This window comes from Cucurbita maxima, unplaced genomic scaffold (assembly GCF_002738345.1).
Source record: "Cucurbita maxima cultivar Rimu unplaced genomic scaffold, Cmax_1.0 Cma_Scf00024, whole genome shotgun sequence".
NCBI classification, from domain to species: domain Eukaryota; kingdom Viridiplantae; phylum Streptophyta; class Magnoliopsida; order Cucurbitales; family Cucurbitaceae; genus Cucurbita; species Cucurbita maxima.
The window spans coordinates 1,911,336-1,937,209 of NW_019272040.1; the positions used below are offsets into that span (position 1 = coordinate 1,911,336).

At 34.0% G+C, this 25,874-nt stretch overlaps 3 protein-coding genes and 1 long non-coding RNA gene across 7 annotated transcripts; 1 reads left to right on the forward strand and 3 right to left on the reverse strand.

Moving 5' to 3' along the window:
- Positions 1 to 6,443: 6,443 nt before the first annotated feature.
- Positions 6,444 to 11,344, reverse strand: LOC111497637 (peptidyl-prolyl cis-trans isomerase CYP63). Of its 4 annotated transcripts, none has more exons than XM_023148479.1 (15): positions 11,187 to 11,344; positions 10,635 to 10,721; positions 10,475 to 10,529; positions 10,046 to 10,134; positions 9,515 to 9,539; positions 9,368 to 9,406; positions 9,176 to 9,293; positions 8,842 to 9,002; positions 8,429 to 8,750; positions 8,190 to 8,332; positions 7,882 to 8,056; positions 7,485 to 7,769; positions 7,331 to 7,411; positions 7,026 to 7,047; positions 6,444 to 6,978 (listed from the first exon to the last, which is right to left on the reverse strand). In XM_023148479.1, exons 2-15 carry the CDS (start codon positions 10,710 to 10,712, stop codon positions 6,949 to 6,951), a joined length of 1,623 nt encoding a protein of 540 aa, XP_023004247.1. In that variant the 5' UTR covers positions 10,713 to 10,721; positions 11,187 to 11,344; the 3' UTR covers positions 6,444 to 6,948. The 4 variants fall into 4 exon arrangements, with proteins under 4 accessions (XP_023004247.1, XP_023004245.1, XP_023004246.1 ...); XM_023148477.1 differs by having other exon boundaries at positions 6,444 to 6,568; positions 6,662 to 7,047; positions 11,187 to 11,343; XM_023148478.1 differs by having other exon boundaries at positions 6,444 to 7,047; positions 10,635 to 10,714; positions 11,187 to 11,343.
- Positions 11,345 to 12,555: 1,211 nt separating this feature from the next.
- Positions 12,556 to 13,506, reverse strand: LOC111497649. The gene is made up of 3 exons (XR_002720645.1): positions 13,415 to 13,506; positions 13,214 to 13,356; positions 12,556 to 12,662 (listed from the first exon to the last, which is right to left on the reverse strand). It is a non-coding gene; the product is annotated as an uncharacterized LOC111497649 (long non-coding RNA).
- On the forward strand, positions 13,376 to 15,700 carry LOC111497642 (probable WRKY transcription factor 21). Its single transcript, XM_023148488.1, has 3 exons — positions 13,376 to 14,471; positions 14,560 to 14,685; positions 15,281 to 15,700. The coding sequence occupies exons 1-3, from the start codon at positions 13,723 to 13,725 to the stop codon at positions 15,423 to 15,425; spliced, it is 1,020 nt and encodes a 339-aa protein (XP_023004256.1). The 5' UTR covers positions 13,376 to 13,722; the 3' UTR covers positions 15,426 to 15,700.
- A 1,472-nt stretch (positions 15,701 to 17,172) lies between these two features.
- LOC111497643 (WD repeat-containing protein 55) lies at positions 17,173 to 24,630 on the reverse strand. The gene is made up of 16 exons (XM_023148489.1): positions 24,266 to 24,630; positions 22,596 to 22,692; positions 22,484 to 22,516; positions 22,250 to 22,314; positions 22,056 to 22,143; positions 21,888 to 21,960; positions 21,189 to 21,295; positions 20,706 to 20,748; positions 20,473 to 20,529; positions 20,041 to 20,117; positions 19,819 to 19,867; positions 19,678 to 19,724; positions 19,524 to 19,597; positions 18,841 to 18,896; positions 17,995 to 18,095; positions 17,173 to 17,552 (listed from the first exon to the last, which is right to left on the reverse strand). The coding sequence occupies exons 2-16, from the start codon at positions 22,688 to 22,690 to the stop codon at positions 17,546 to 17,548; spliced, it is 972 nt and encodes a 323-aa protein (XP_023004257.1). The 5' UTR covers positions 22,691 to 22,692; positions 24,266 to 24,630; the 3' UTR covers positions 17,173 to 17,545.
- Between the last annotated feature and the right edge of the window lie 1,244 nt (positions 24,631 to 25,874).

Here is a 25,874-nt window from a genome sequence, read left to right on the forward strand (position 1 = left end):
TTCAAATAGTTGTTGCTCGAGCAGTTGTCAAACTATATCAAGTAACGTGAGTGTGAAGCTCCTCCCACTACAATTTATGTAAGTTTTTAGTTATTGATCTTAGTATTGTTCTTACTTGATTAAACAAATGGTACATGAATGAATTGATCTTAGTATTGTTCTTACTTGATTAAACAAATGGTACATGAATGAATTGAGACTATAACTTCATGCAAAATTATGCAAAATTGAAACTATAATTGTGTTTGGTTTGTAGCTTCTATGTGATTTACTGTAAGATAAATAGTGTTCTTAAAAGTTGTTTAAGACAAGTAGCTAATGGTTTATCTGGGTGACAGGTGTTTGATTTGGACTTTAAATTTTGGTTTCAATCCTATGCATGAATTCTATTTGTTTGTTTAGCTAAACTATGGTATGAATTTAGATTTTGATCCTGTATTAGATCAACTTGTGGGTTTTGTTATTCTTTTTAATGATTAAAGGTTCAATGTTTTGTCTTTCTTTTTGATTCATAGGAAAGAGTCTTCTTGAACAGTGTCCCTATTATTTTAGGATAAAAGTTTCAATGATGGTAATTTACTTTCATGGAAGTTTGAATAAAGAAAATAGCTTCTTCAACAATTTTTAAAAACACTTCAATCAATGGTTATATATATATATATATATATATATATATGTATGTATGGAGTATGCACGTGATTGTAGAAGAGAATCACGTGCTCGAGGTAACACATTTTTTTGAAAAAAAGTACTAAAATTGAATATAAAAAGACGAAAAGAGGAAAAGACAATAAACCCTAAAACCTAACAGAACTGCTGACCTCTTTTTGAGATCGATTCTCTCTCTAGTTGGGAGCCTCTTTATTATTATTATTATTATTTATTTTCTATTTCAAATAATTATAATTTGATCTGATTTTCTTGCTTATTAATAACATATAAATGACTTATGTTTATGTTTTTGTATTATGAATTTGTTTAATTTAACATAGATTACTATACTTGATTGGTCTTGTCTAGTCTTGTATATTCTTCTGGTTGCTTCTTTTGTTTATCGAGATAGTTTAATGATAAATAATATTATATCATAAAATTTCAGTTAAATAGTTATTTGCTACTTCTTTTTTTTTTTTTTTAATTACAAGGAATAAAGAATTTGATGCATTTTAGTAAGTAGTTGATGTAAATGTTGGGTAGGTATGATATTAAAGTTGTAGTAATAAGTGTTGGATGATGAAAGTCCCACATCGGTTAATTTAGGGAATGGTCATGAGTTTATAATCTAAGAATACACTCTCCGTATGAGGTCTTTTGGGAAGCCCAAAGCAAAGTCATGAGAGCTTACAGAGTTTATAATCTAAGAATACACTCTCCGTATGAGGTCTTTTGGGAAGCCCAAAGCAAAGTCATGAGAGCTTACACTCAAAGTGGACAATATATCATACCATTGTGGAGAGTCGTGTTCGTCTAACAATAAGAATGATTAAAATAATTAGTTAATTTTTGAAATTCTACAAAGTAGATTAAACCAAACCCTAATTAGAGTAGAGCATGGGATTCTAGAAAAGTGGATGTGAAAAAAAGAAGAAAAGAAGCTCCCAATTCCAAAGACAAAATGATGGTGTGAAAAACATTAATTATTATTATTATTAAGAATTAGTGTTACACAACTTCAAGGGTTGAGACTAGAGGGGGTACCCATTTTTAACACAATTTTAGCACCTTTTTTTTCTTCTTTCTTTATGCTTGCATTAATCAATCATATCACTTCCTCTTCTTTCTCCTTTGTTTTTTTGTAATCATTTTATTCATCCCGATTATTTAGGGTTCCTAATATTAGTATTGATCTGCTTTTTGTGTGTCTATATGTAAATTAGGGTTTAGGGCTTGAATGCTAAATCACTAAGAACTTTGTAGGAAGAAAATGTGTTATTATAATAGAGATTAATTTAAGGAAATTAAATTGTTGCTCTTAAAGGAGCTTCAATGTCAATGTTTTTGTGATGGTCTCACATTGGTTGAGGAGGAGAACAAATTATAAGGATGTGGAAACTTACCTAGCGGACGGTTTTAAAGCCTTGAGGGAAAGCCTAGAGAGGATCATATCTACTAACAGTGGATCTGGGTCGTTACAAATAGTATCAGAGCCCGACGTCGGACGATGTGCCAACCTTCTCGCTATTCCCTAAAAGGGGTAGACACGAGGAGGTGTGTCAGTAAGGACGTTGAACCCTGAAAGGGGTAGATTTGGGGGTGGTCCCACATCGATTGGAAGAAGGAAAGAGTGTTAGCGAAGACGCTGGACATCGAAGGGGGGTGGATTGTGATGTCCCACTTTGGTTGGGGAGGAGAACCAACCAAGTATAGAAATCTTTCCCTAGCAGACGTGTTTTAAAGCTTTGAGGAGAAGTTCGAAAGGAAAAAATTCAAAAAAGACAATATCCCGGATTTGGGTCGTAACCGTTTTTATTGGGTTTAAATAAATTATAAGAATTATTTTTGTAGTTATTCATTTTATTTTATTTCAACTTATTTGGAGCGAAAGAAAAGTTTGAGATTAGAGTAAATATATGTATATAATATTCCACACTTTATTTTGAAAACTGTGGAAATGCAATTAAATAAAGATAAAAAGTGGGAACAAACTTTGGAATATGAGAAAGTTTCTGACATCAAATGCAATTTCAAAATTTCACGTTCTACACAATTCCAACCAATCAAAATCTATGCTCACAAACGTGAAAGGTATTATATTTTTGGGCAAAACTATAATTTTAGCAAATTTGAATTTGCCCATACCTCCTTTAATTTTATTGTAACACGTTACACTATATTAACAACAATATATATATATATATATATATAGTTTAAAATATATTTTGCCCACCCATTTTACAAAGTGAAAAATAAAATAAAATTCTAAATTATTTAAAATGAGGATATGAGACGAATAACTTTAGAAATAGAGATAGAATATTAATATGATTATGTGTTCCATATTTGTTCTTGAGATTTTGTGTATGGATGAGACAATGATGATGACGAGGACTCCTCGTGAACATGTCTCTTTCATTTGAACGTACATAAAACAAATGTCAATATCATACATCTACCTTTTGAAAATAGGACACCAATTTCAATTTCAAATCCATTTTTATCTTTGATCGTCTGTGTATTAAGATTAGATCAGCTTGATGATTTTTTTATTTACATGATTGCTCGTGAGGAATGTTGGATTTAGTTAATTTTCTTTTTGTTGAAAGATAAACATAACCCGTCTTTACCCCCTCGTCAACAAAGATTCGTCATGCAATCAGAAATAGAAAATAGAATTGAAAAAGTGTATGATTTTGATTCCACCTAAATATTTCAGATATATTCCAACTAATATATCTCCAAAATGTTCTCTTAATAAATCAAAAGTTGTTTGATTACGAGATTCTATTCGTAAATCATAAGCTTAATTTTGTAGTTGAATGATAAAAGAAATCATTCAATGAAAACTTTTTTTTTAGTCTTAAAAATCTAGGTATGATTTCAAAATACATGATTAAAGTAGATTAAGTAACAAAGAAAGGGTATTACGAAACTAAAGAGATATAAACCCAAATCAAATAAGAACATAGTTATTCAACTTTTGATAACCATGGGATATCACATATGCATCATTCATTCTGTGCCGACTAAATTAAAATTACATCGAAATGATCGTTACTGAACTTAATTGATCTTTATAAACCACAGAAACGAGTATCAAATGAACACGAAAGTGGGTATAGAGGAGGGTGAATGTAGGTGCATAAACAAATGGCAATACATGTGAAATATAAAGGAAAAGGAAAGCAAAGTAATGAAAGACACATGGGTTTTGTTAGGTTTAGATTCTAAACCTTTTTTCTTCTCTTTGAAAGATAGTGTAAGAAGCCATGAAAATGGACCCCCATTTTACTTCTTTTACTCTTTCTTCTTCTTTCTTTTTTGGTTTCATGGATATTACTCATGTTAACTTCTAGAGAGAGAAACCGACGAAGAGAGAGAGAGACCCACATCAAAAGTAAACTGCGCGTACCATTCAGAGAACGTATTAAGATATAAACCTAATATCAGCATCAGCATAAACTTTACCATCGTACTAAAGTAAAAGAATTTCTCCTTCTTATGTCTTTTTTATAGTGCTAAATTCGCCAACGAGGTAGTTTAGATAACCGTAAACTAATAGAGTGTGATAAAAGTACGACTCCCTTTAATCAAGGCTCTGACTCCTTTTCTTTTGGAGTCCTTTGTTTGGTATGACTAAGTTTAGGATAAGACTTTGATACCATGTTAGATGAACACGGCTCTCCACAATGGTATAATATTGTCCACTTTGAAGATAAGCTCTCATGGTTTTGCTCTAAGCTTACCCAAAATGTCTCGTACCAATGTAAGAGTATTTTTTTTTATTATAAATCCATGATGAGTCCCTAAATTAGCCGATGTCTGAGACTTTCATCATCCAACAGTCTATATCCTCCCTCGTTTGGATTGAGTTTAATGGTAATTTTAAACGAGATAAAAAGAGGTTTTTTTTTTTTTTTTTTGTGTGTGTCAGCTTTTGGTAGGCTCTTCCGTAAATATAATAATAACAAAAACATCAAATTACTTAATACCCAAACAATCTTTCCCCTACCTATTTATACCCCTTTCCCATATGCCCTTACTCTTTTAAACCCATTCCTCTCTCTCTCTCTCTCTCCGTCTCTCTCTGGGTTTCTCTCCGCCGTCTCCTCCGCCGTGCGCCACTAGCTGTTGAAGCTGCCAGCATGATCTGAATCCGAAACCTCCCTGGCGCCGCCTCCAGCGCTCCATCGGAATCGGATCATTATGGTAGCTTCACCTGCTCCTGGTATCACGATTATCATTATTATTATTATTATTATTATTATTATGATTATTATTCTAACCCTAATTCACCATTTCTCCTCCAAGGTTCGTTTTTTTTCCCCTCCTTCTCTTCCATTTCTTTCATATTTTTACTCTATTTGTGCTTAATTGTTTCTTTTTAATAAATTATTTCGGATTTTTTTGTATATTAAGTGAAGATTTTGAAATGGGTTTTCTTTTTATTTGAAGCTGTTGAAATTGTAGCCAAATTTAGAAAAAATAAAATAGAATAATTGTGTTTTTGAAAATTGGGTATTAATCTTTGATCTTGTTTTAATTTAATCTTAGAACAAGGAAAAACTATGTTTCAAAATTGGTGGGTTCTCTTTGATTTGTATGTTTTTGTTTGAAATTATAGCCAATTTAGAAGAAAACAGAATTAGATTGATTGAATTGTTGTTCCTAATCTACTCAAGTTGTTCTCAAAATTGGTATTTTCTTCTGTTAATAATTTGATCTTATAAAATGTTTTTAAAAAACATGGCCTGTTTTGGGAATGATTTATAACCCATCTAAACAAATTTAAAAAATTTAAGAAAGAAAATTAGTATGTTTAAGAATGCTTTAGAAGCAATTCAAGACAAGTACGTAACGTGATCATGTTGTCGGAGATGCAGTAAAATATGATACCCATCGGAACCCGAATGAGACTTTACATTTTTTATCTAAATTTTCATCTAAATTCTACTCTGACAATCTTAATAAATTGAATTTAACATTTTATGTCATAAGTTTGTTAAAGATATTTATACAAAAATTTAGTGATAAAGAAAAAAGAAAAAAAGAAAAAAAGAAAAAAGGAAAACCAAATATTAAAGGAGAAAAAAGAGTAAGAAAAATTAAAGTTCGAAAACATATTTGTTTATATGATGAATGAGATTTTGAATATGTAAATCTCCTCTTTTTTTTTTTTTTTTTTTTTCTGTGTAATTAATATTATTTCTACCCAAAAAATTGGAGAGATTTTGGGAAAAATAATAATAATATGTATTTATTTATTAAATTATGTTCTATTATAGATAGAGATGGTTGAAATTTAAAGCCATGAACTTTAGAAAAAATAAATATTTTGGATTTTATAGTTGTTTAATTCTTAATTTTTAAATAAATATTTACAAAAGTCATAGATGGAAATGGATGATAAAATAATGACAAAAATTTAAATGGCTATTTCTTAAAAATGAGAAATTAAAATATGCTGGGAAAAGAAATAATATCTTATCTTAAAGGCTATAGAATTATTGGTTGGTGACATTCCTGTTCTTCTTTGCTCACCGACGACGACTAGTCTTACAGTAGGAGGGTTTTCGTTGCTGAAACGGGTTTTCCATAACTTGGGGAACGGGTGCTCTCCTATCTTTCATATTTTAGATCATTTAATAATTGTGACTCACAATGAGACCATTTCATCCTAGCCGATAAAAAGAGCAAAATTTCCATCATATTATCACAAATGAACTTTTGCTACTAATCGCGTCTTGTAAATTCTCAATTTGTTTATAACGTCAAATCGATCAAGCTAGAGAAGTAAAATTTCACCTCCTAAACTTTATACATATAATTAAATTCCTCAACAAATTAGGAATTAAAAAGGCAGGCAATTGCTCCCTTCTTTCTCGACTCAACCACAGCAACAGTGTCAAACCTATTTGAACAGAGATGATCTAAGCAATACAAACTAGTTCAAGCATCAAATAAAATTAAATTAAGGTCAAAATGAGGGATTCAAGCATTTTACCATTTCTATAACTTGCAGGTAGTACACAAAGCTTACGGCCCTTATCCTCTCAGGATTCAGGACTTCCATTTCCATACGAAACTAACCCCCTTTGTCCAGACAAGGAGCTCGATCTAGACCGACTCGGAGAAGCAGAATTAGCAACACCACGACGTTTAACTGGAGACCTTGAAAGTGACAAGCTACGATTCCTCGATCGCGAGCTTTCTTTCTCTGGGGAAATATTGTTATTTGGTCCAAGACGTGATTTTAGTCTCTCACTTATCTGAGTTCGCTTTTCCAAAGGACTAGGACTCCTTACTGGACTCCGACTCCTGCTATGGTCTTTGTAACGACCACGATAACTCCCTGGGCTACGTGAAACACTCCGACTCCTCCTTCCGTATCTAATTCACAGAAATTCCAACTCAAATATATTATACAGGCATCTACAGAAGAATGCTATGTACTAAATGCAACAAGAATGAACTTTCTTTGATAATACAACATATTCATTCAATTATTGATAAATAATAATAATAGTAATAGTTGTAAAAATATGCTAGTCCATCAAAAAAAACATTAGGGATTAAGCGAAAGGATTCAATGGCAAATGGAGGAAATGGATAAGAAGTCACAAGGGTTTATCACAACTTTTCTGTGTGTGAGAGACAGAAAGAGAGAGAATACCTTTGAGGGCCCCTGCCTCTAGGTGGGCTCCGATATCGCCTATCAGGTGACCAATCACGTTTGTTTCTGTAGTTCGAATACCTTCGTACAAAATGAAAGAATTAAATTCCATAGTCTTGCTTAATATAGTTAGTATCTTCAAATAAATACTTACCCGTTATTACGACTTCTTCCATAAATATTTCTACCACCATAACTATGAGGGCGTTCAGGTGATGGAGTACGGTAACGGCGCACAAATGAGTACTGGTCAGTAAAACCACGACCCTTCCTAACACGTTTTGGAGTGCCATTTGGGGAACGGCTTCTTGATTTAGTTTGACCATGATCTGAAGCAGAAGGATCAGGGACTTTTCTAACAGGACTTCCAAATGTTTTATCACGATTTCTGTTAAGATCGTTCCTGGGGCTGCTTCGTCGCCTTTCAGGAGTAGGGCTCCTGTTAGAAGTAAAAGTTTATGAAGGAACTGCTGGTATATAAACACAGAACAATTTGAACAATTGATATTAAGGGAACAAATAGTAAGAAAAAAACAGAGAAAGAAGGAAACCTTGAGTAGTTAGAAGCATCAGAAACAGTGCGTTGATTCGCAGATCTCTTGAGTTTCTCAGCTTCAGTTTTATGACTATTGTTCGGAATATCTTCATGCTTGGGGGACAGTTCACCTTCTTCCTGTAATAAATTGGTGTCCTGATTTTTCTGTTTCTCCATGGATTCCTTCTCATCTGCAATATTCAAGCATTTGAGAATATGCTGCAGTATCATCATCTAAGAATGTAAATGTGGACTTCTTATAAACCCTACTGCCTCATTAACACAAAGAAAAAAGTCATAATTGAGTGGGATGAGATACTATACCAATAATTGCTTTTGATTTAGTCTCGGAATGCTTTGAATCCTTGATTTTACGAATAGCAGCACGATGATCCACTCTTTCACTGTCAGAACTACTACTGCTACCACTAGTACTGTCACTCCCTGTTTCAGTTGAACTAGAACTCCTGAAGGAAAATTGTTATCAATGTCCAGAAACACACTGAAAGAATTTTACAGAGGAAAGCAGAAAGCTAGAACCCAACTAAACATATGACACTAACCATTTAGCCTTGCGCTTTGAACGCTTTCCTAGACGACCTCTCTTCTCTGTTTTTCGACCTTTTCTTTTCCTTCCATGCTGGGCCTTTGCTGTTTTCTTGGATCTCCTCTTCCTGAACTTTCCATCACTCGAGGAACTAGAATCAGAAACTGAAGAATCTGAAGAATAGGAATCAGATTCAGAATCGGAGCTGTACGAATCAGATGAAGAGTATCTCCTTCTCTTCTTTTTTCGGTCCTTCAAGGACTTCTTCTGTCTGCCTCTCACTTGGTCATCAGAACTAGATTCTGAAGATGTAATCTTGTTCAGCTTTTTCTTTTTCTCTGAAAAAGATCAAAGAACCATGCACAGGTATTAAGAACACCTTATGTCTTGTTTTAGTGATCCAACATAACCTACATTAATTCACTCTACCTTTTTCCTTTCTCACCGCAGCTTGACCCTTAATCTCCGCTGGTTCACCACAGTCTACAATTTTCACAGGTTGTCCAGGTTTCCCATCACCTGTTCCTATCTGCTCAATTTTCTTCACAACATCCATTCCCACCACAACTTTTCCAAAGACAACGTGTTTCCTGATCATAATTGCAGGAGAGTGTCAAGTAAACATATGCTGATTCACACACGATAAAGTGGTATAATCTTTCATTCATTCTTGGTTTTCAAGAAGGTGAGAAGGAGACAGAAGGATGCTCACAAAATTATCTATCTTCAAAATCTAAGGAGAATGCAAGAAAATATCCATTACCCATCAAGGTGAGGTTGGGGCTTAAACGTTATAAAGAATTGAGATCCATTTGTGTTTGGACCACTGTTTGCCATGGAAAGAATGCCAGGTCCATCATGTTTTAGTCTGAAGTTCTCATCTGCAGTTTTCCAAATTTGTATGACACAACATGAACATATATTTTGACACGAGCTCAATGTACTCGCAAAATACCTGAAAATTTTCCACCATAAATACTTTCACCACCAGTACCTACAAGGTAGTTAAATGTCGTCCATAAGACCCCCAAACATTAAACAATGTCATTTAGAAGAAAACAACTTCCCTTCGAATTATTCATGATAAGAAATAAGGTCATACCATTTCCCCTTGAAAAATCACCACCCTGCAGGAGCAAAGAAAAGGAAGAATATTTGTTACTAGGAAATTACAAAGGGGATAGACAAAAAAAACAGTATGTCAACCTTCTGAGGTCTGAAGGGATACCCGAAATGCCTAATATTCTGAAATAACAAATCTAGAATCCCCATAGTGATACCAAAAATGTCCAAAGACATGATTTAAGAGAAAGAAAATGGTTAATTTACATCGAAAAGAGCACTGAAATCTTTTCTGGAGAAAGAAAAAGATGCATGCCTAGAAGTTCCGTTGACCACCCATTTAAATTTTTGGCGAACACTTTATCCAAAACAACAAAAGAAGATGCATTTTATTTTCTTTTTCAAGTTCACGTTCAATACATCAAAAGAGATACCTTCACAGCAAGTCTTTATAAGATAATAAAAGGCATTTATCAAAGGAATAAGTGCATCGAAAGCATTTATTTGTTTAATTATTTCTGGAACATCAACATTTAATGATGAGCAAAAGCATAGAACAAAAGAAACATACTTGGGCCATGAACCCTTTAATAATTCGATGAAAAAACGTTCCTTTGTAGTGAAGAGGCTTCTCTGTAGTCTTCCCAATCCCCTTTTCACCTATGACAATAAAAGAAACGGCAACAAACTTTTACCAGGCAGATACTGAGGCAGGCAATATCATTAGAAAATAATATAGTATCCATAAGTATGCCATGTCTTACGCTTTCCAGAATTAAATATATCAATAGTTATAACTTTGTACAAATGCCAACTACTAAGTAATGTAGGACATGTCTAGAGTACACAAGTAAAAAATACAGAATCATTAACGATTTTGAACTTGGATATAAAACGATTAAATAAATAAAGATTACAGTAAGTATCAAATTTAGATCATTCTTGATGCTTCTTGAATAATCAAGAACAGTACTTTAAACGTAAAAGTAAAAAACCTTACCAGCACAGAGTGCCCTGAAATTTTCTGCAGTTTTGGGAACAACATTGGCAAAGAGCTGCATTGTTCAACAGGTAATAATCAGCAAACGAGCTTATTAACCATTGAACTGAAAAAAAGAAGCTTAGAAATTAACAAGATTATTCTTTGGGCCATCACTCACTTCTATGATAATTCTTTGGACTGGTTCCCCATCAATTGAAACATCTAAGAATACGAGAGGATTCTTCTTCTTGCTCATCACTTGTAGCTTCAAAGAAAGAATAATTTAGTACATCTAAATCATATGGACAATCTAAATACGCAATCAAATGTACAAATTCCTTTTAAGCAAAATAAAAGGAACAATCATATCAATTCCCACAAAAGCACCAACCCTAATCCCTCAACCATTACCATCTATCATCATCGAGATATTACATTTCATAAAGCATTACCTATCCAATAAAATAAAATATAAAGCCAACTCAATTAGCGCCTCAAAACATCAATCACACAAAACCCTAAACCCTAAACGAAGACCCATTTCACATTAAGAGATTAAATTCGTATCCAAAATTCTTTCGAACTCTATGAACTCCCAAATACAAATTCTCGAGGAAATAAAAAGGGAAAAAAAAAAAAAAAAAAAACATCGTAGAAATGGAAATCCAACATGTAAGTGATGAACAAACAAACATAGATAGCAGTAGCTTCATGGCTCAAACGAAATCACCTTAGATTGAACGTTTCGGAAACGAATTGGCTTGGACGAGAGCTCGGAAATTGATTAGCTGCACAGATTTTTCTCACTCGACCAAGGGGAACGGCCGAGTTGCCTAAGCATTCATCGAAGTGAGTTGAGTATCAATGTTCATTGTTTTAGCATTTTCTTTTCTCAATTTTCGTAAAATAAATATTCTTTTTTTTCTTTCCATTTTTTATAGGAAATAAATATATTTTTCTAATGGTAATTTATACCGATAAATATTTTAAAAAATATTTAATGAATTAAAAATATAATTTCTCTACCGTTGACCGACGAATAAAACTCCTCTGGTCTATTTTGCCCTAAAATTTTCAAAATGACTCTTTAGACCTCGATGTCATAGCAAATAGTTTTTAACCGCGTCTAGACTTCTTTGACCGTTAGTTGACTAACGGAAAAAAAAATCTTTTACTTATTTTGTCTCGAAGGGTTCAAAAATGACATTTTAGCCCCTGACGTTATAAATGGTCTTTAAGCTCATTTGATGGTAAGTTGACTAACAAAAAAAAACTCATTTTTTTCTATTTTTTGTCTCTAGGGTTTTTAAAGGGACATTTTTTCAAATGGTTTGTTAGTTGACTAATGTATGATGTGCACGATTGAATTATTAAGTATATATACGTTGATCAAATATATTAATTTAATTATATATTTTTTCCATTGTTGCCCCTCGCTATTAGCTCGCTTAGTTTGTGTATTATCGATATATATATTACGATTTTAGCAAAGTTTTTGTTTTAAATTCCGTTTAGTTCATATAGAAAAGAATCCTTAATTTCCACTACAATATATTTTTAATTAAAAAAATTAATAATTTTTTTAAAGTAAGTTTTATTAAAAATATAATATTAAATAAAAAACAATTCCCCAACTTTTAATTCTTTTATCTATCATAATTTTAGGTAGAATAAATAAATAATCATAAAGTTAATTAATTTATTTGGAGAATCTATAAAATATTTTTTAAATTTAAGAACGGTTATTTAATCACAAAAATTAAAATAGAAAAATAGAAAATTAATGCGAAATTAAGAATTAATATTAACTATTAATTTGGTAAGTGAATCTATTGGTGTTTAGAAAACAACAAGATGAGGTTAAAAGTCATTGTAAGGTCAACGGTCTGATGACCTTGTGGACCCCACCTACTGTCAGTAAAGTAACCGACAATGCGCAAGATAGCAAATACTATATTTAAACAATATATAGATATATTTTTAAAAATAATCTAAAAAAAAAAGAAAAATTGTTTTCTCAAGCACAGCACAGCACAGCAGTCAAAACTGAGCCTTCGCGCGACGTGTCCAACAAATTTTCCACGTGGCATATCATGATTGGATGCTTTTACAACGGCTAATTCTTTTCCTTTTCCTGGGGCGAATGACGTGGACAACCCTACTTTTTGAGGGGCGTTTCCATAACATTAAACGGCGTCGTTTTATCCTTTTCAAGAAAAAAAATAAATAAAATGTATTTTTAATCCAAATTTATATAATAAATCACGCGTTCGGTAATTAATTAAATAGAAGATCCTAAGAATATGAGTGTTAGTTTTTTTTAATTATTTTTTTAAAAAAATCTATTTATTAACTAAAATCTCATCAAAATTAAATATAAAAATTTTACAAATCATCACGCATCACAAAATATTAGTTATAAAATGAAAAATATTTTAAAAGTCGAGAATAGGATTAGGTTGAATTACAATCCCATTTTAAAGTTGATCGAGTTAATCTAATTAAAATTTAAATTACAAAATTAATTTTAAACTATAATTTATTAATACTTGGGAGATTAATTTAGCCCAAAATTTAATAAATAAATTTTTATAGATTTTAAAATATCTTGATATTATTAAGAACAAAAAAAATGAAAAAAAAATGAAAATTATATTTATAGTATAAATAAAATAAAATAAAATAAAAAAGAAAGCAAAAGGGAAGTAGCGTAGTATATTAATAAATAAATAAGAGTGGTGGAAAGGTGGGACCCACCTGCAAATCTGTGACAGAGACGGCAGTTTCATTTCTCTGCTTCTTGTTTCCTCCTCCGCCCTGCCATCTGTTTTCTCTCTCTTCTTTCTCTCTCTAAAGCATTTCTCCATTTCTTCTTCTTCTTCTTCTTCTTCGTCTTCTTCCTCCATCCTCTCTGTGTGTCTGAGAATGTCTTCCACTTTCTCTCTCTCCACTTCCCACTTCTTCTTCTTTTCTCTCTCCTCAAATCATCTCCTCTGAAAAGAAAACAGAAAGAAATAAGAAGATGGATTGATGATGTGCGCTTTTTTTTCCCCTTTTTTTTTGTTTTGGGTCTCGCAAAATTCGCTTCAGTTTTCACTTTATTCAAATCATTGGCAGAACAAGAATCTAGGGTTCCTAATTTCCCCCGCAACTCTCCCTTTTCTTCTCAATCGCCTATTTCTCTTCCATTTTCCCACCCCCATTATGCTTGATTTCACCTAGGTTTTTCAGATTTTGCGATTTCGCTACCCGTTTTTCTGTCTACGATGGAAGAGGTTGAAGAAGCTAATAGAGAAGCTGTGGAGAGTTGTCATAAAGTGTTGAATCTATTGACTGTCGCGTTGCCCCAAGATCATCAATCCAAGATTCAGAGTTGTTTAATGGCGGAAACTGGAGCGGCTGTGTTTAAGTTTAGGAAAGTTTTGTGTCTTCTTAATTCTTCTTCTTCTGGGTTGGGGCATGCAAGGGTCAGGAAAAACAGGGTTAAGCCACCCTTCTCTTCCTCTTCCTCCTCTTCTCCTCTTCCCCAATCCATGTTCTTACAAACTTCTTCCCCCGATTGCAGAATGGACCTTCTCCAGGCCAGGAATTTGCAGATGGGTCCTCTTTCTTTGGGGAATCCATGTCTGGAATTGAGCTCAAATGCTAAAAGTTGTTCAATCCAACAACCTCAGTCTACTTCCCATCATTTTCTTCAGAACAGGATGTTGTTGAATAATCCTAATCCTAATGCTCCACAGCCTGAAATGGTGTATCTTAGGAGCCACAGTGGTATTAACTTGAATTTTGATAGCTCTAGCTGCACACAACACACAATGTCATCCACTAGGTCTTTCATTTCTTCATTGAGCATTGATGGGAGTGTGGCTAACTTGGATGGGAGTGGCTTTCATTTGATCGGGACACCCCGATCTTCCGATCAGAATTCACACCATAGGAGGAAGTGCAGTGGGAGAGGGGAAGATGGGAGTGTTAAATGTGGAAGTACAGGGAGATGTCACTGCTCAAAGAAGAGGTTGGGAAGCTGTGGTTTTGTTTTGTGATGTCGAAATGGCAACGATTCGATATGTTTTTCTGATTCGATTTTGATGATGTTCTTGCAGGAAACATAGAGTGAAGCGGTCGATCAAGGTGCCCGCCATAAGCAACAAGCTTGCAGATATTCCTCCTGATGATTATTCATGGAGGAAATATGGCCAAAAGCCAATCAAGGGTTCTCCTCACCCAAGGTATAGGAATATCTTTTACTGCCTTTTCAGTTTATCTTGTTAATGTTGCTTATTTCAACATAAATTGATGTCAATTTCACAATATTACACGAACGAGGTCGAATATATATGCATTTGGCTGCCAATACTATGACCTGATCAATTATATGAATTGTTTGGTTGCCTTCTAGCTGTGAGATCCCACATCGATTGGGGAGGAGAACGAAACATTCTTTATAAGGGTGTGGAAACTTCTCCCTAGCATACGCGTTTTAAAAATCTTAAGGGGAATGTCCAAAGAGGACAAAGCGTTACAAATTTCTAGTAATCAAATTGGTGTATAGAAAACTTGCTCTATTTGTTTGCTCGTGTTCTCGGAATAGAGTACGCCTTCACCGAGGTGGGGGAGTCCATTTTGTGACGTTTATAATTCATCTGGAATTGATGTTGCTCATTTGTCAAGTTGCATTGTGTTACTGTATGCATTTTGCTGCAAATTGTTACTTTAGCATGTCATGCCTATTGAAACTTCAACCTGAAATTTGTAAGAGCAACAAGAGGATACTATAAGTTTATTCGATCATGTCGATCTTAATGTACGCTCAAACATCTGCAGAGGATACTATAAGTGCAGCAGCATGAGAGGTTGTCCAGCGAGAAAGCATGTCGAGAGGTGTGTCGAGGAACCATCAATGCTCATTGTTACATATGAAGGTGAACACAACCATCCGAGAATAGCTTCTCAGTCTGAAAATACTTGAGATTGAAGGCCATGATGAAGAGAATCTCCATGCGGAGCAGCGTCCCCAGTGTTTGTTTGTGTACATATGGAGTACTTTTGGAGCAGGTTTTGTAGCTTTTTGAGGGGTGGGTTTCCTTGCAAAAGCCTCTTTTTAATCAGATTAGGCAAGAAGTCAGAATTTAGAAAAGCTCTGTGGGTTAGGGTGTGGCTGTAAAATCTTGTAAACTTTCATCCAAACAAGCTTTGTTCTAAATTAATGGAGGAATCCTAATTTGGAAATTCGACTTTTTTGAATCATGTTTTTGTCCATCCATTATTGCACTCGACTCCTGAGGACCCTAGCATTACTTTACAATGGTACATGCTTGCCTTAAACTACTTTTAATAGTGAAAATTATCTCCACACACAAACATGGGTCTATGTCCTCATTTTTAGAAGTTCTCTAAATATAGAATTGCTTCAAGCTAACCGCACTGAACTTTTGAGTTTGTTAAAGTGCACCTTAACGGTATATGTAATAACTTTCAATGTGAGATCCCACGTCGGTCGAAGAGGAGAACAGATCATTCCTTATAAAGATGTGGAAATTTCTCCCTAGTAAACGTGTTTTAAAGTCTTTAGGGGAAGCCCAAAGAGAATAATATCGGCTAACAATAAACTTTCACTGTTACAAATAGTATCAAAGCCAGATATCGGGTGGTATTTCAGTCAATCATTGTTTAATATTTCGTAATCATCATAACCTTATGAACACTCTCATTCAGATGTGGTCTCCGTCCATTCATGTACTTATTTATTCGAACTTCACAAATCATAAGTTCAACTCTCTCAGTTTAGCTAGATGTAACATAGTACAAAAAAAAAAAACATGAAAAATACAATTCACTTTGACCAGTTGATTCCGACCTTAATTAGAATGCTCATAGTGAGTGAGTAAGTTGGGACGGGAACATCCCAACTTCCCATCCCTAACAACATTGATACATCATAATTGGTTGCTATGTTTGGTTATAAGGATTGGATGAACAGTGTTTGGTTGGTGATGTGTTCTTTGAAAACTAGAAGAGAATGAAATGAAGGAGTGAATGAAGAAGACATGTGAGAGTTCATAAAAAGGGGACCAATATGAGAAGAGATGGCTTTATGATATATTCTTTGATTCTTTCATTTTGTACTCTTCACTGTTTATGGGTCCAACTTCAAATGTTCTTATTCGTACCCTAAACAACTAAGGAATCTAAATCAAAATGGTCCATTTTCATTTTCAATTTCAATTTCAATTTCAATGTGTGGGGAAGATGAACTAAGTTGAGATAATAATGAATGCCCATTAAATTGTGAAGTGAGATGTCTTTTCTTCATCACTAATTCACTGTCCTAATCTTTATTGCTTCAAATAATGTTTCCAAAAACATAATAATTATAACTTTTTAGTGTTTTTGCTTCTACTTCACATTATTCTTTTTTCCTTCTTATCTATTTTATAACATTTGCCTTTAATTTCCTTCCTTAAATAATATATATAAACTAAATGCTTCCACCTATCAAAGCTTTGAACAAAACAGTAATACCAAAAAAATGCATACCATACCAATTTTGTAGTTCTATGCAAGAACTTAAGAAAAGAATTTCTTTTTAAGTGTAAAAAGTATATTGCCTAAAAAAGTCGAACTGTGAGAAGACGAGAAGTCGGTCGACTTCAATGAGAAAAAGTCAATCAACTGGCTCAAAACTCAGTCCCCGAACTCATAAGAAATGACAAACAAAAGAAAGAAAAATCTATATCTCATTCGATATTTAGTTCTGAATCGAAAATTACAATCCAACAATAACAACAATAAGAACATAAATATCCAACATTCAAGTAAAACCAAAAATGTTACAGAGCCAAGATGATTTTTTTAAAAGAAAAGTGTAGCAAACGCACCTAACCACTCTCTCTTCAACAGGTTCATGGAGAAAATCAACAATCACTTGTTGGCACCATACAGCAAAAAATTGCAGTTGCAGCATCATATTCAAACCCATATAAATACTATCCTAAACGCACCCTGAAGGAGCTAAACTACCATACTATAAATTGACGATTTGTTCAAGCCATTCTTTGGATCCTTCCTACGCTTTAGGTCTTCTCTTTTCTAGTCCCTGCAAAAAGCATAAGATTGTATTTAAAACATACATGGTTCAACTAGAGTAGCTAGAATACTTTCTGTTATAGACTTGATAGGAAAATCTGATGTTGGATTCTTGATTTATTTAAATCTAAAATGATCTTGTAGGAGTAATCCTAAATATAATGTGATGGTTCCCTAAATATAATATTTTTAGAGCGAGAGAGGATTGTCCCATGACTTCACCATATCATTAATTATGTCACCTGGTATAAACCAGCAGTCGAGAAATAATGATTTAGGACAATCCTCTCTCGCTCTGGAAATAGGGGGACAAAGGAGAAAAAATGTAACTATCAGAGTAATTTGTCCATTTCACTAGATTTAAGTTCTGTTTCCAACCACCTAAACCAAACAAAATGTTTGCAGCCTAATTGTTGTTTCAATTAAAGTCCAAATCCAAATGCGGGGCTTACATGAAAGCAAATAGATTGTCACTGGCACTTGCACCTGCAGCTACCACGGCCGGACCATTTGAAACGTTTTCAGAACTTTGCAATAAATCCATATCCCATAGCTGCACGAAGAATAACACAGATATTAGAGTCTTGATATGTCATAAACGATTAACTGGCAACAAATAGGAAGAGAACAATTCATTAAAGGCTTGAAGACGTGAAACCAAGTGTGAGGCCTCCCTAACTCTAATAGCAATTTCAAATTTAACAAAAAAAAAAGATCCTGTTAATTTTTATTCACCAAGAAGAGACTTTAACCAAAAAAAATATGAACAATTACACCATTGTTTAGAGGCGATTCTGACAATGCTTCAATCTAGCTTAAAGGTAGAGATTGAGTGTTCGGGAGACTATTGAAGAAGTTGCCTTAGACCGTTTGTTTTGGGGAGGGGTAAGACTCTGTGGCAGACCAGCTCCTTACCTGCTTTATGATTCTTCTGGTTGAAATGGAACAGGAGAATGTTGCTCGGAAGATATAGCAGATGGGAGGAACTTGACATTCTTTAATGCTTCTGCAGTTCTGTTTGGTCTCTTCGTTCAAACTTATTTGTAATTATCTACTGTTTTTGTTTACCAAAAGTTGAGGTTCTTTTCTTTTTAGTACATTTTCAGTGTTGCTATTGCTCTTTTGATAAATCCCTTCTTTTTATGACTTTCCTTGTTCGTAGTTCTTTCATTGAAATGAAAATTGGTTTTCTTTTATATCAAAAATGAGAAAAAAATGCTAGCAAAAGTTTGGGATAGCCAAAATGAAATCAGCAGATCAAAACAGTTATAACGAGAGAGAAAGAGAGAGATGATTACCTTTAACATATAATCATGTGAAATACTGCCGAGAAACTTTTTATCATGGGAAAAGGCTACAAGACAAGACAAAACTGTTAAAATGTTATACTAAACATTTCCCCTAAATTTAAGTAACGCAGTGATTGAACAGAGAGTGACGGGGAGAGAGAGAAGAAGAAGAAAAGGCAAATCATCGAGTGTTGACAGACCATAAAACACAAATCATACGCGAAATTAACAGTGAAAGAAACTCGAGGTCGTTAATTCATTCATAAAATAAATATGGATTACTAAGTATCTGTCTAAAAAGCCCACTGTGGCACAACTCCTGCACCTCACTTAAAAAGAATGAGGTTCCGTTAATGAAGCCCGCTTGAGGTGCACGCCTTAGTGCTTGTGGAGTGCACCTAAATGACTTGGCGTCATACTTCCTACTATTTAAAAAAAAAATTCTAAGTTGTCAGGAAGAAATCAAAAATATTCTTAAAAACTAATCACTTTTCCTTCCCATCTAGAATAAAAGCCAATTTTCGTACACTTTTCATCTCTTATTATTTGTAACAGTATTTTTCTTCATTTTAAAAAGAAATTATACAAATTAAACAATTGTGTGCCTCATTAAAAAAAGCTCAGCATTTTTTTTGCACCGAGAGCTTCAAAAAACTCTGCTTAATATCAGCCAATACAGAAAAACATCTTACCAAGCCGCTCCACAGGATAGTCAGAGTGTTCTGCAATTGGTTGGATTATTCTGTTGGGTAATACGCCTACCAGACTGATGGAAAAAACATGAATAAGTGAACTATAACAAATGGAAGATAAAAATACGATGACTCTATCCACCAAAGTTCTCACCTGATGAGTCCACTCTCAGATGCAGCAACGACCCTGTCTTCATCAAGCTAAAAGGAAGGAAAGAACTAGCACTGTAATTGAAAGATTTCTTGACGATACTAAAAAAAGGACAATACTGCTAGACATTACACAAATGCTTACCTTTAGCAACGCATTCACAGGGTTTTGAGAGAGATCAACAAAGCGATCACTGAAGAAGAATGAAGTTAAAACAAAATAAATAAGGATTAAACCAACAAAGGAAAAGAAGAGAGGTAGCATTAATATTAATACACCTTAGCACAAGCAGGAATTCCTAGTTTCACTAAAATGATCAGACCAAAACATTATACATATTCAAGAAAAATCATCATATATGTGCACCTGCAGTCCTTGAAGCAACCCCATGAATACAATAATAGAGTTCCAGTTTGTGATCCACAGACGACCTTACGTCCATTCTGACAAAAAAAAAAAAAAAATGAAGAAATAAGCTAAAATTACAGGGAGGTGAAGTTGGATGGCTGTGGTTATGGTGACCAGAGGTTCAGAAAAGGCAGTTATGGTTTATGGGAGAGGGGAGAGCATTTTTTTTCACCAAAGTTTCCTGAATGATGCGCCCATATGAAATAGATTACTCCCAATTATATTTGAACCAGATTTGTCAGCCTGGTTTCAATCTTTGCATTGGAAAAAACAAAATTTACAAATGATGGGGAGGGAAATAAGATTTCACCAAGCCCCAACGAACTTCCAAAACAAATATGTAAATACATGACTGAAATATGATTGCTACTTCATCATACGTAAAGCTACCTTCATGATAACAACAGATAGCAACTCAACTTCTGAAAACTCGGACCGAGCATGGACCTGCACTTAAATAAGATGAATCAACGAGAAAAGCAAAATAAAATTTTTTAATCAACTTCAGAAAACTAATATCAAGTTTAAATGTGTATGCACACAGAAACGGAAATAGTTAAAAGATGGTAGTTAACACATTGTAGAGGCACAAATTATGTCGAAACAAACTTGTAACGGCTAACCTTGTTTCTCCTGAGATTGCAAACAGATAGAGTCCCATCTCCACTACAAAAAGAAAAAAAAACGATAAAATCATGAGGAAGAGGCAATATAATATTTTTTTTAAAAAAAAGTGACGTTTACTATAACGGTGTCACCTAATTTCTTAATATAATCCACAATGCATTCAATTTCTCCACACTGAAGAAGAGAGTAGTATCTAGAAGACGACAAATAGGAATTCATAAAATTGCTTCTTGACACCTTATAGATTTATTTATGGCAACTCTTCATAGATAGAAACAACATTTTTAATTTCTAACTTCAAGTGATCTCAAACCTCTATAAATTAAATGGAAAAAATTTAGCAAGAGATAACAAAACCATTGTCATACCTCAGTCTAGCAGCAAAAAAATCCTAAGGCTCAAGTTCAACAAATTTCAGAAATGTTCCTGGTATTAAGTTAATAAAACTGGAGAGAAATAATAGTTATAACAAGGATTACCTTGTAGCCAAAAGTTTCATGGAATCAGACGAATAGGTCATATCTGAAATATAATCTTCATGAGCTTCAAACGAATTGCAGCAAGATCGTTGTCTGGTATCCCATACCTTGAAGGAACATCAGTTAGTCAAAAAGACATTAGAATGTCAAAGAAAACCACAACATTTGACATCAGTTACTCATAGCCTATTACTGAGTTTCCTCCATTCTACAACCATTTACGGGTGCTCAAACAATAAGTAGCGGCGCGTCACAGTCACAGTTAAGTCAAGTATAGAGCATTAGCTCAATGAATAATAAAGTTAATGCAACTAAAGACCGTGTTGCACATCAAGTGTCTCTTCAAAAGGGACCAGCAATCTAGTATACTGTATACGTCAGTTCAAGTTCCTTGGTTGTCAATCCAATAAGTCTTTATTGCATTAAGCCCTTGAAGTTGGGCCGACCATATCATCTCTAGCATTCGTTCTTCTATCTAATTTTTTTAAGACCAAATCAACCATGGTAGAATGTCAAAGCTGTAATTACTCGGGGCCAATTCTATAGGTAATAATAATATTGTGCTCATTAGAAACTCTGGTGCTCAAATTCTCTATTTTTTAAATTTTCTACTTTTCCAAGTCAGTTAGATCTTCAAAGTAGTGACGAAACGTAAAATTAGGAAACAGAAAAGAGAATGACAAGGACAAAAAAAAGAACCTTGATACACCCATTGTCATCTCCTGAAGCAATGGTTTCTGAAGTTACGTTGACCAATCTATTGACTGCATCACTGCAAAATAAAGTGGACTGCGTTATTACTCAATTTACATTGCATTGAATATGCATGATGATGGAAAACTTATAACCAATAGAAAAGGAACCTACTCATGAGCATCTTCAAGACGAGCAATAACAGAACCAGTCTCCACATCTGTAGCAAGAATGGAATGGTCTGGAGAACCAGTCAAAATTGCTGATAACAGACCAAATACCAATCATTTTCAGGTCAACGTCAATAATAACCTGCCAGGGAAAGTACAAAATAATAGGGAAGTAACAGCAATCAAAAAATGCAATACCACGTCCGCCATTGATGAATCGAACAGCTCTGCAAGATTCACTATGTGCACGAACTTTCAAGAGCCTAAGATAGGAAAAAAAATTTAAGCGAGCATGAATAGACTAGCTTGGTTCGTTGGTGCAGTCACTTTGTCATCTTATGATTTAAAACTCGACTTATATTGTAGGTTAGAAGACTTTGATAAAATCACGTGAAGAGCATATTGATGGGGGAGATGATAAGATTTCTATACCTTTGGGGTAAAGCATTTGGACTATAACGGTACCTGCAAAGACGAATATACTATTCAATAAATGATCAAGGAAACAAAATAAAATAAAATAGAAACCTGGAAGAGAAAGTACAAGAGAAGATTGCCGTCAATCAGTCCAGCTGCAACCAACTGCTCAGACGGATGGAAGTCCAAGTCAAAAGGAATGCCTCCAAGGTTTACTTCCATGTCTGTAAGGCCGTATCAATGTCAAAAAAAATTGTTTTAAAAAAGATAAAGATCAGAGGTAATAGATGCTACCACTGGCCAGCTAAAAGAACATCTAATGCCTAACTATTCATAACTCAAGGCAACATGCAGCAAGTCAAATATGATCATATAACAAGTCAAGCAATACTCATACAACACAAGGAGTTAAAGCAAATCAGGTAATGTCATAGACAATAAGTAATCATACCTGGTGATGGAGAGGAGGGTGGGAAAGACCATTAGCCCTAATTAACTAAACAACCTAGTTTTTTAGGTCAGTCTACAAGAAGAACTCCCTCAAATACAAATTTTAAGGCTCCAAAAATTTTTGAAAGCATCATGAGGTACGCCATGAAAACTACCCATTTATTTACACTTGATTAACAACAATTCTAAACTTCAACTCAAAAGACTAATAAATTAACTTCAATTTATCTAGATATAACAAAACACTCCCAACATTCTAAATATATAAAGATGCAAGATACTTCACAACAAACTCAATCCATAAAGGTAGCCTAAGAAGTCTATTACAACCTATGCAACGCAAAAATAAAAATTAATAACTAAACCTTGAATTAAAACAAAAATTTCTACACACCAATTAATTGAATCCAATTAACAAAAAGAATATCTAAAACATCAAATGGTCTATCCCTTTCAAGTCTCCTCTTCAGCATCACCAAGTTCACAATAGTCATCATCACCGGCAAAATCAGTTGGTGAGCTAGTACATAACACATACTCAATAATAAGTACTACCTAACACATGGGGAGCCATCAAAAAACATAGAGCATGCAATGAAAAACATCATGCTTCTTACATGCAAATAAACATGCTCTTTCTACATGAAACAAGTAAAGAGTTCAACATGATCAACACAGCAAGTCATGCATACTCAATATTTACTCAAGCTCAATGCGAAAACTCATATCCACTAAGTCTCTCAACACTCATATTTAGATCTTGCGAAGTTCTTTGAAACTAACTCCGAGTTTCATCGATCCCTGACCATTTAAAGTCAGGATCTCAATACTTTTCGATGGTGCACCCTTGAGCATTTGTGCCCAAAACCTTGAACGGTTGCATCGCCCATGGTCCATTTTTACCCAAGACGCACCAATGACTTAATGACGTATTGGCCCCTCCCCAAGCACCCCAATAGTTCTTTTCAAAACTCATCCTACTGACCCTTAACTTACTACACGTTCTAGAGATCTCCTTCAGGAAGCATACCTCAATCAAAACCGAATTACTCTTCAAAAAAGAATGCTCTTACCCAAAAACGACCTTAAACCCTATTTTAACATTCCGAATCAATCCGAAACTACAAAACTACACAGAGATAGCTTCAAAGGATTGAATACTGATCTAATACACTCTAATTGAGTTAGAAAGAGTCTAGACCACAACATTACCCACGATCGCCACCACTAAATGGCCCCGAAACCTAACTGGTTGGTGTTCGAAATAGCCAAAACCTCCATAATTTGAGCCCTTAGGGAATGGGCAACGAAAATATAAGGCCGATTTAGCGTGAGTCAGTGCCAAACCTTGCCGAATGAGAGAAATTGGTGGCCTTCCAAAACGCAAGGAGCAGAGGCCACGCCGCTCGGGTTGTTAGTAATTGCTTGCAGTCGCGAATCGCCAGAGATAGGAAGACAAATAGCCGCCTAAAGTTCGTCTGAATGAATCACTGCTCGTGCTGGGCTTCACCAAAGAAGAAGGAGTTCGCGCCGTCACAACTCGATCGTGAGGTTTTCCCCACTTCCGTCCGGGGTTCGTAGTGGTGTGGCCGAGGAGTTCGTGGGTTACTCGCTGCGGCGCCGAATCGTTGTTCGCCAAAGAAGCAAGTCCCCGGAGAAGATGAAGAAGAAGGGGCTGGGTGGCTGCACAAGCGAGAGGGCTAGTGCATCTTAACTTTCTTTTTCTTTTATATATTTTTCTCCTAAATAAGCCACGTAATATACTTTCGTTTTTTCTTTTTTTTTTTTCTTTTTTTTTTTTCTCAATTCTTGTAATCAAATGACGAATAAGAAATTGAGATAATTGTAGATAAATTTCGAGAGTCGTTAAATTATTTAATCTTATATAAAAAATAATTTAAATTAAAATGATCTAATTAATATAAAATTAATGAAATTATAATTAAAATTATATTTTGTATAATTTAATTGAAAGGAAAAGCCAACGACACCCCCAAACAATCAATCTCAAATTAAATTAATGGAATTTTATTTTCAATAAATTTTTCAAAAACCGTTGAAAAATTTTGTGTGGGCCCCACCATTACCGAACCCCGACGACACCTCGACACTGCCACTTGTCCCTATAGAATCACATTGGTCACCATCGAACACCAATTATTTTTCAAATCTTCCTTATTAACCACCTTTATTTATTTATTTATTGTTAATTCTAACACTTTTAACCACTATTTTATTTTGACAAAGTTTAGGACATGACTCTGATATCATATTAGTTGAACACGACTGTTCATAAATATAGTTCACCTGTCGCATGACAAAGTTTAGAACATGACTCAGTTTAGGACATGACTCTGATATCATATTAGTTGAACACGACTGTCCATAAATATAGTTCACCCGTCGCATGACAAAGTTTAGAACATGACTCTGATATCATATTAGTTGAACACGGCTCTCTACAATGGTATGATATTGTCTACTTTGAGTATAAGTTCTCGTGGCTCTGTTTTGGGATTCCCCATAAGGTCTCGTACGAATAGAGATAGTATTTATGGATTATAAGTCCATGATCATTCCCTAAATTAATCCATGTGAGACTTTCATCCAACAATCACAAGATATTTCAATAAATTCAACAAAATCACATGGTATTATAAAAAAGATAAGACGATAACAAAATTGATTTTTAAAAATTACAAAATTGAAAAAGCAATTTAAAAATTTTAAACTAAGCGTAGATCTACGAGCATTCTAATTTAATATATTAAACTCAAGTGCTTGATAAAAGAGATTAAACAATCGACTTTTATATTGAGATATAATATTTAGAGAATATATTGTTTATGAAATATATCTTAAATATTATATATTAATATTCCTTCATTTATTATTTGATTTATAGTATATTTTATTTTATTCTCAATATTTATTTAGTTTATATTTTCTTTAGAGG

Excerpts from the sequence above, each read along its gene's own strand:
- LOC111497643 (XM_023148489.1), bottom strand. The coding sequence starts at position 22,690 with ATGGAAGTAAACCTTGGAGGCATTCCTTTTGACTTGGACTTCCATCCG. Across the intron at positions 21,296-21,887 it reads ATGACAATGGGTGTATCAAG|GTATGGGATACCAGACAACG; the intron begins GTTCTTTTTTTT and ends TGTTCCTTCAAG. Across the intron at positions 19,725-19,818 it reads CTGTGAATGCGTTGCTAAAG|CTTGATGAAGACAGGGTCGT; the intron begins GTAAGCATTTGT and ends CCTTCCTTTTAG.
- LOC111497637 (XM_023148478.1), bottom strand. The coding sequence starts at position 10,712 with ATGAGCAAGAAGAAGAATCCTCTCGTATTCTTAGATGTTTCAATTGAT. Across the intron at positions 7,770-7,881 it reads GATGCTTCTAACTACTCAAG|GAGCCCTACTCCTGAAAGGC; the intron begins GTTTCCTTCTTT and ends TACTTCTAACAG. Across the intron at positions 7,412-7,484 it reads GGAAGAAGTCGTAATAACGG|GTATTCGAACTACAGAAACA; the intron begins GTAAGTATTTAT and ends TTTTGTACGAAG.
- LOC111497642 (XM_023148488.1), top strand. The coding sequence starts at position 13,723 with ATGGAAGAGGTTGAAGAAGCTAATAGAGAAGCTGTGGAGAGTTGTCAT. Across the intron at positions 14,472-14,559 it reads TGTCACTGCTCAAAGAAGAG|GAAACATAGAGTGAAGCGGT; the intron begins GTTGGGAAGCTG and ends ATGTTCTTGCAG. Across the intron at positions 14,686-15,280 it reads AAGGGTTCTCCTCACCCAAG|AGGATACTATAAGTGCAGCA; the intron begins GTATAGGAATAT and ends AAACATCTGCAG.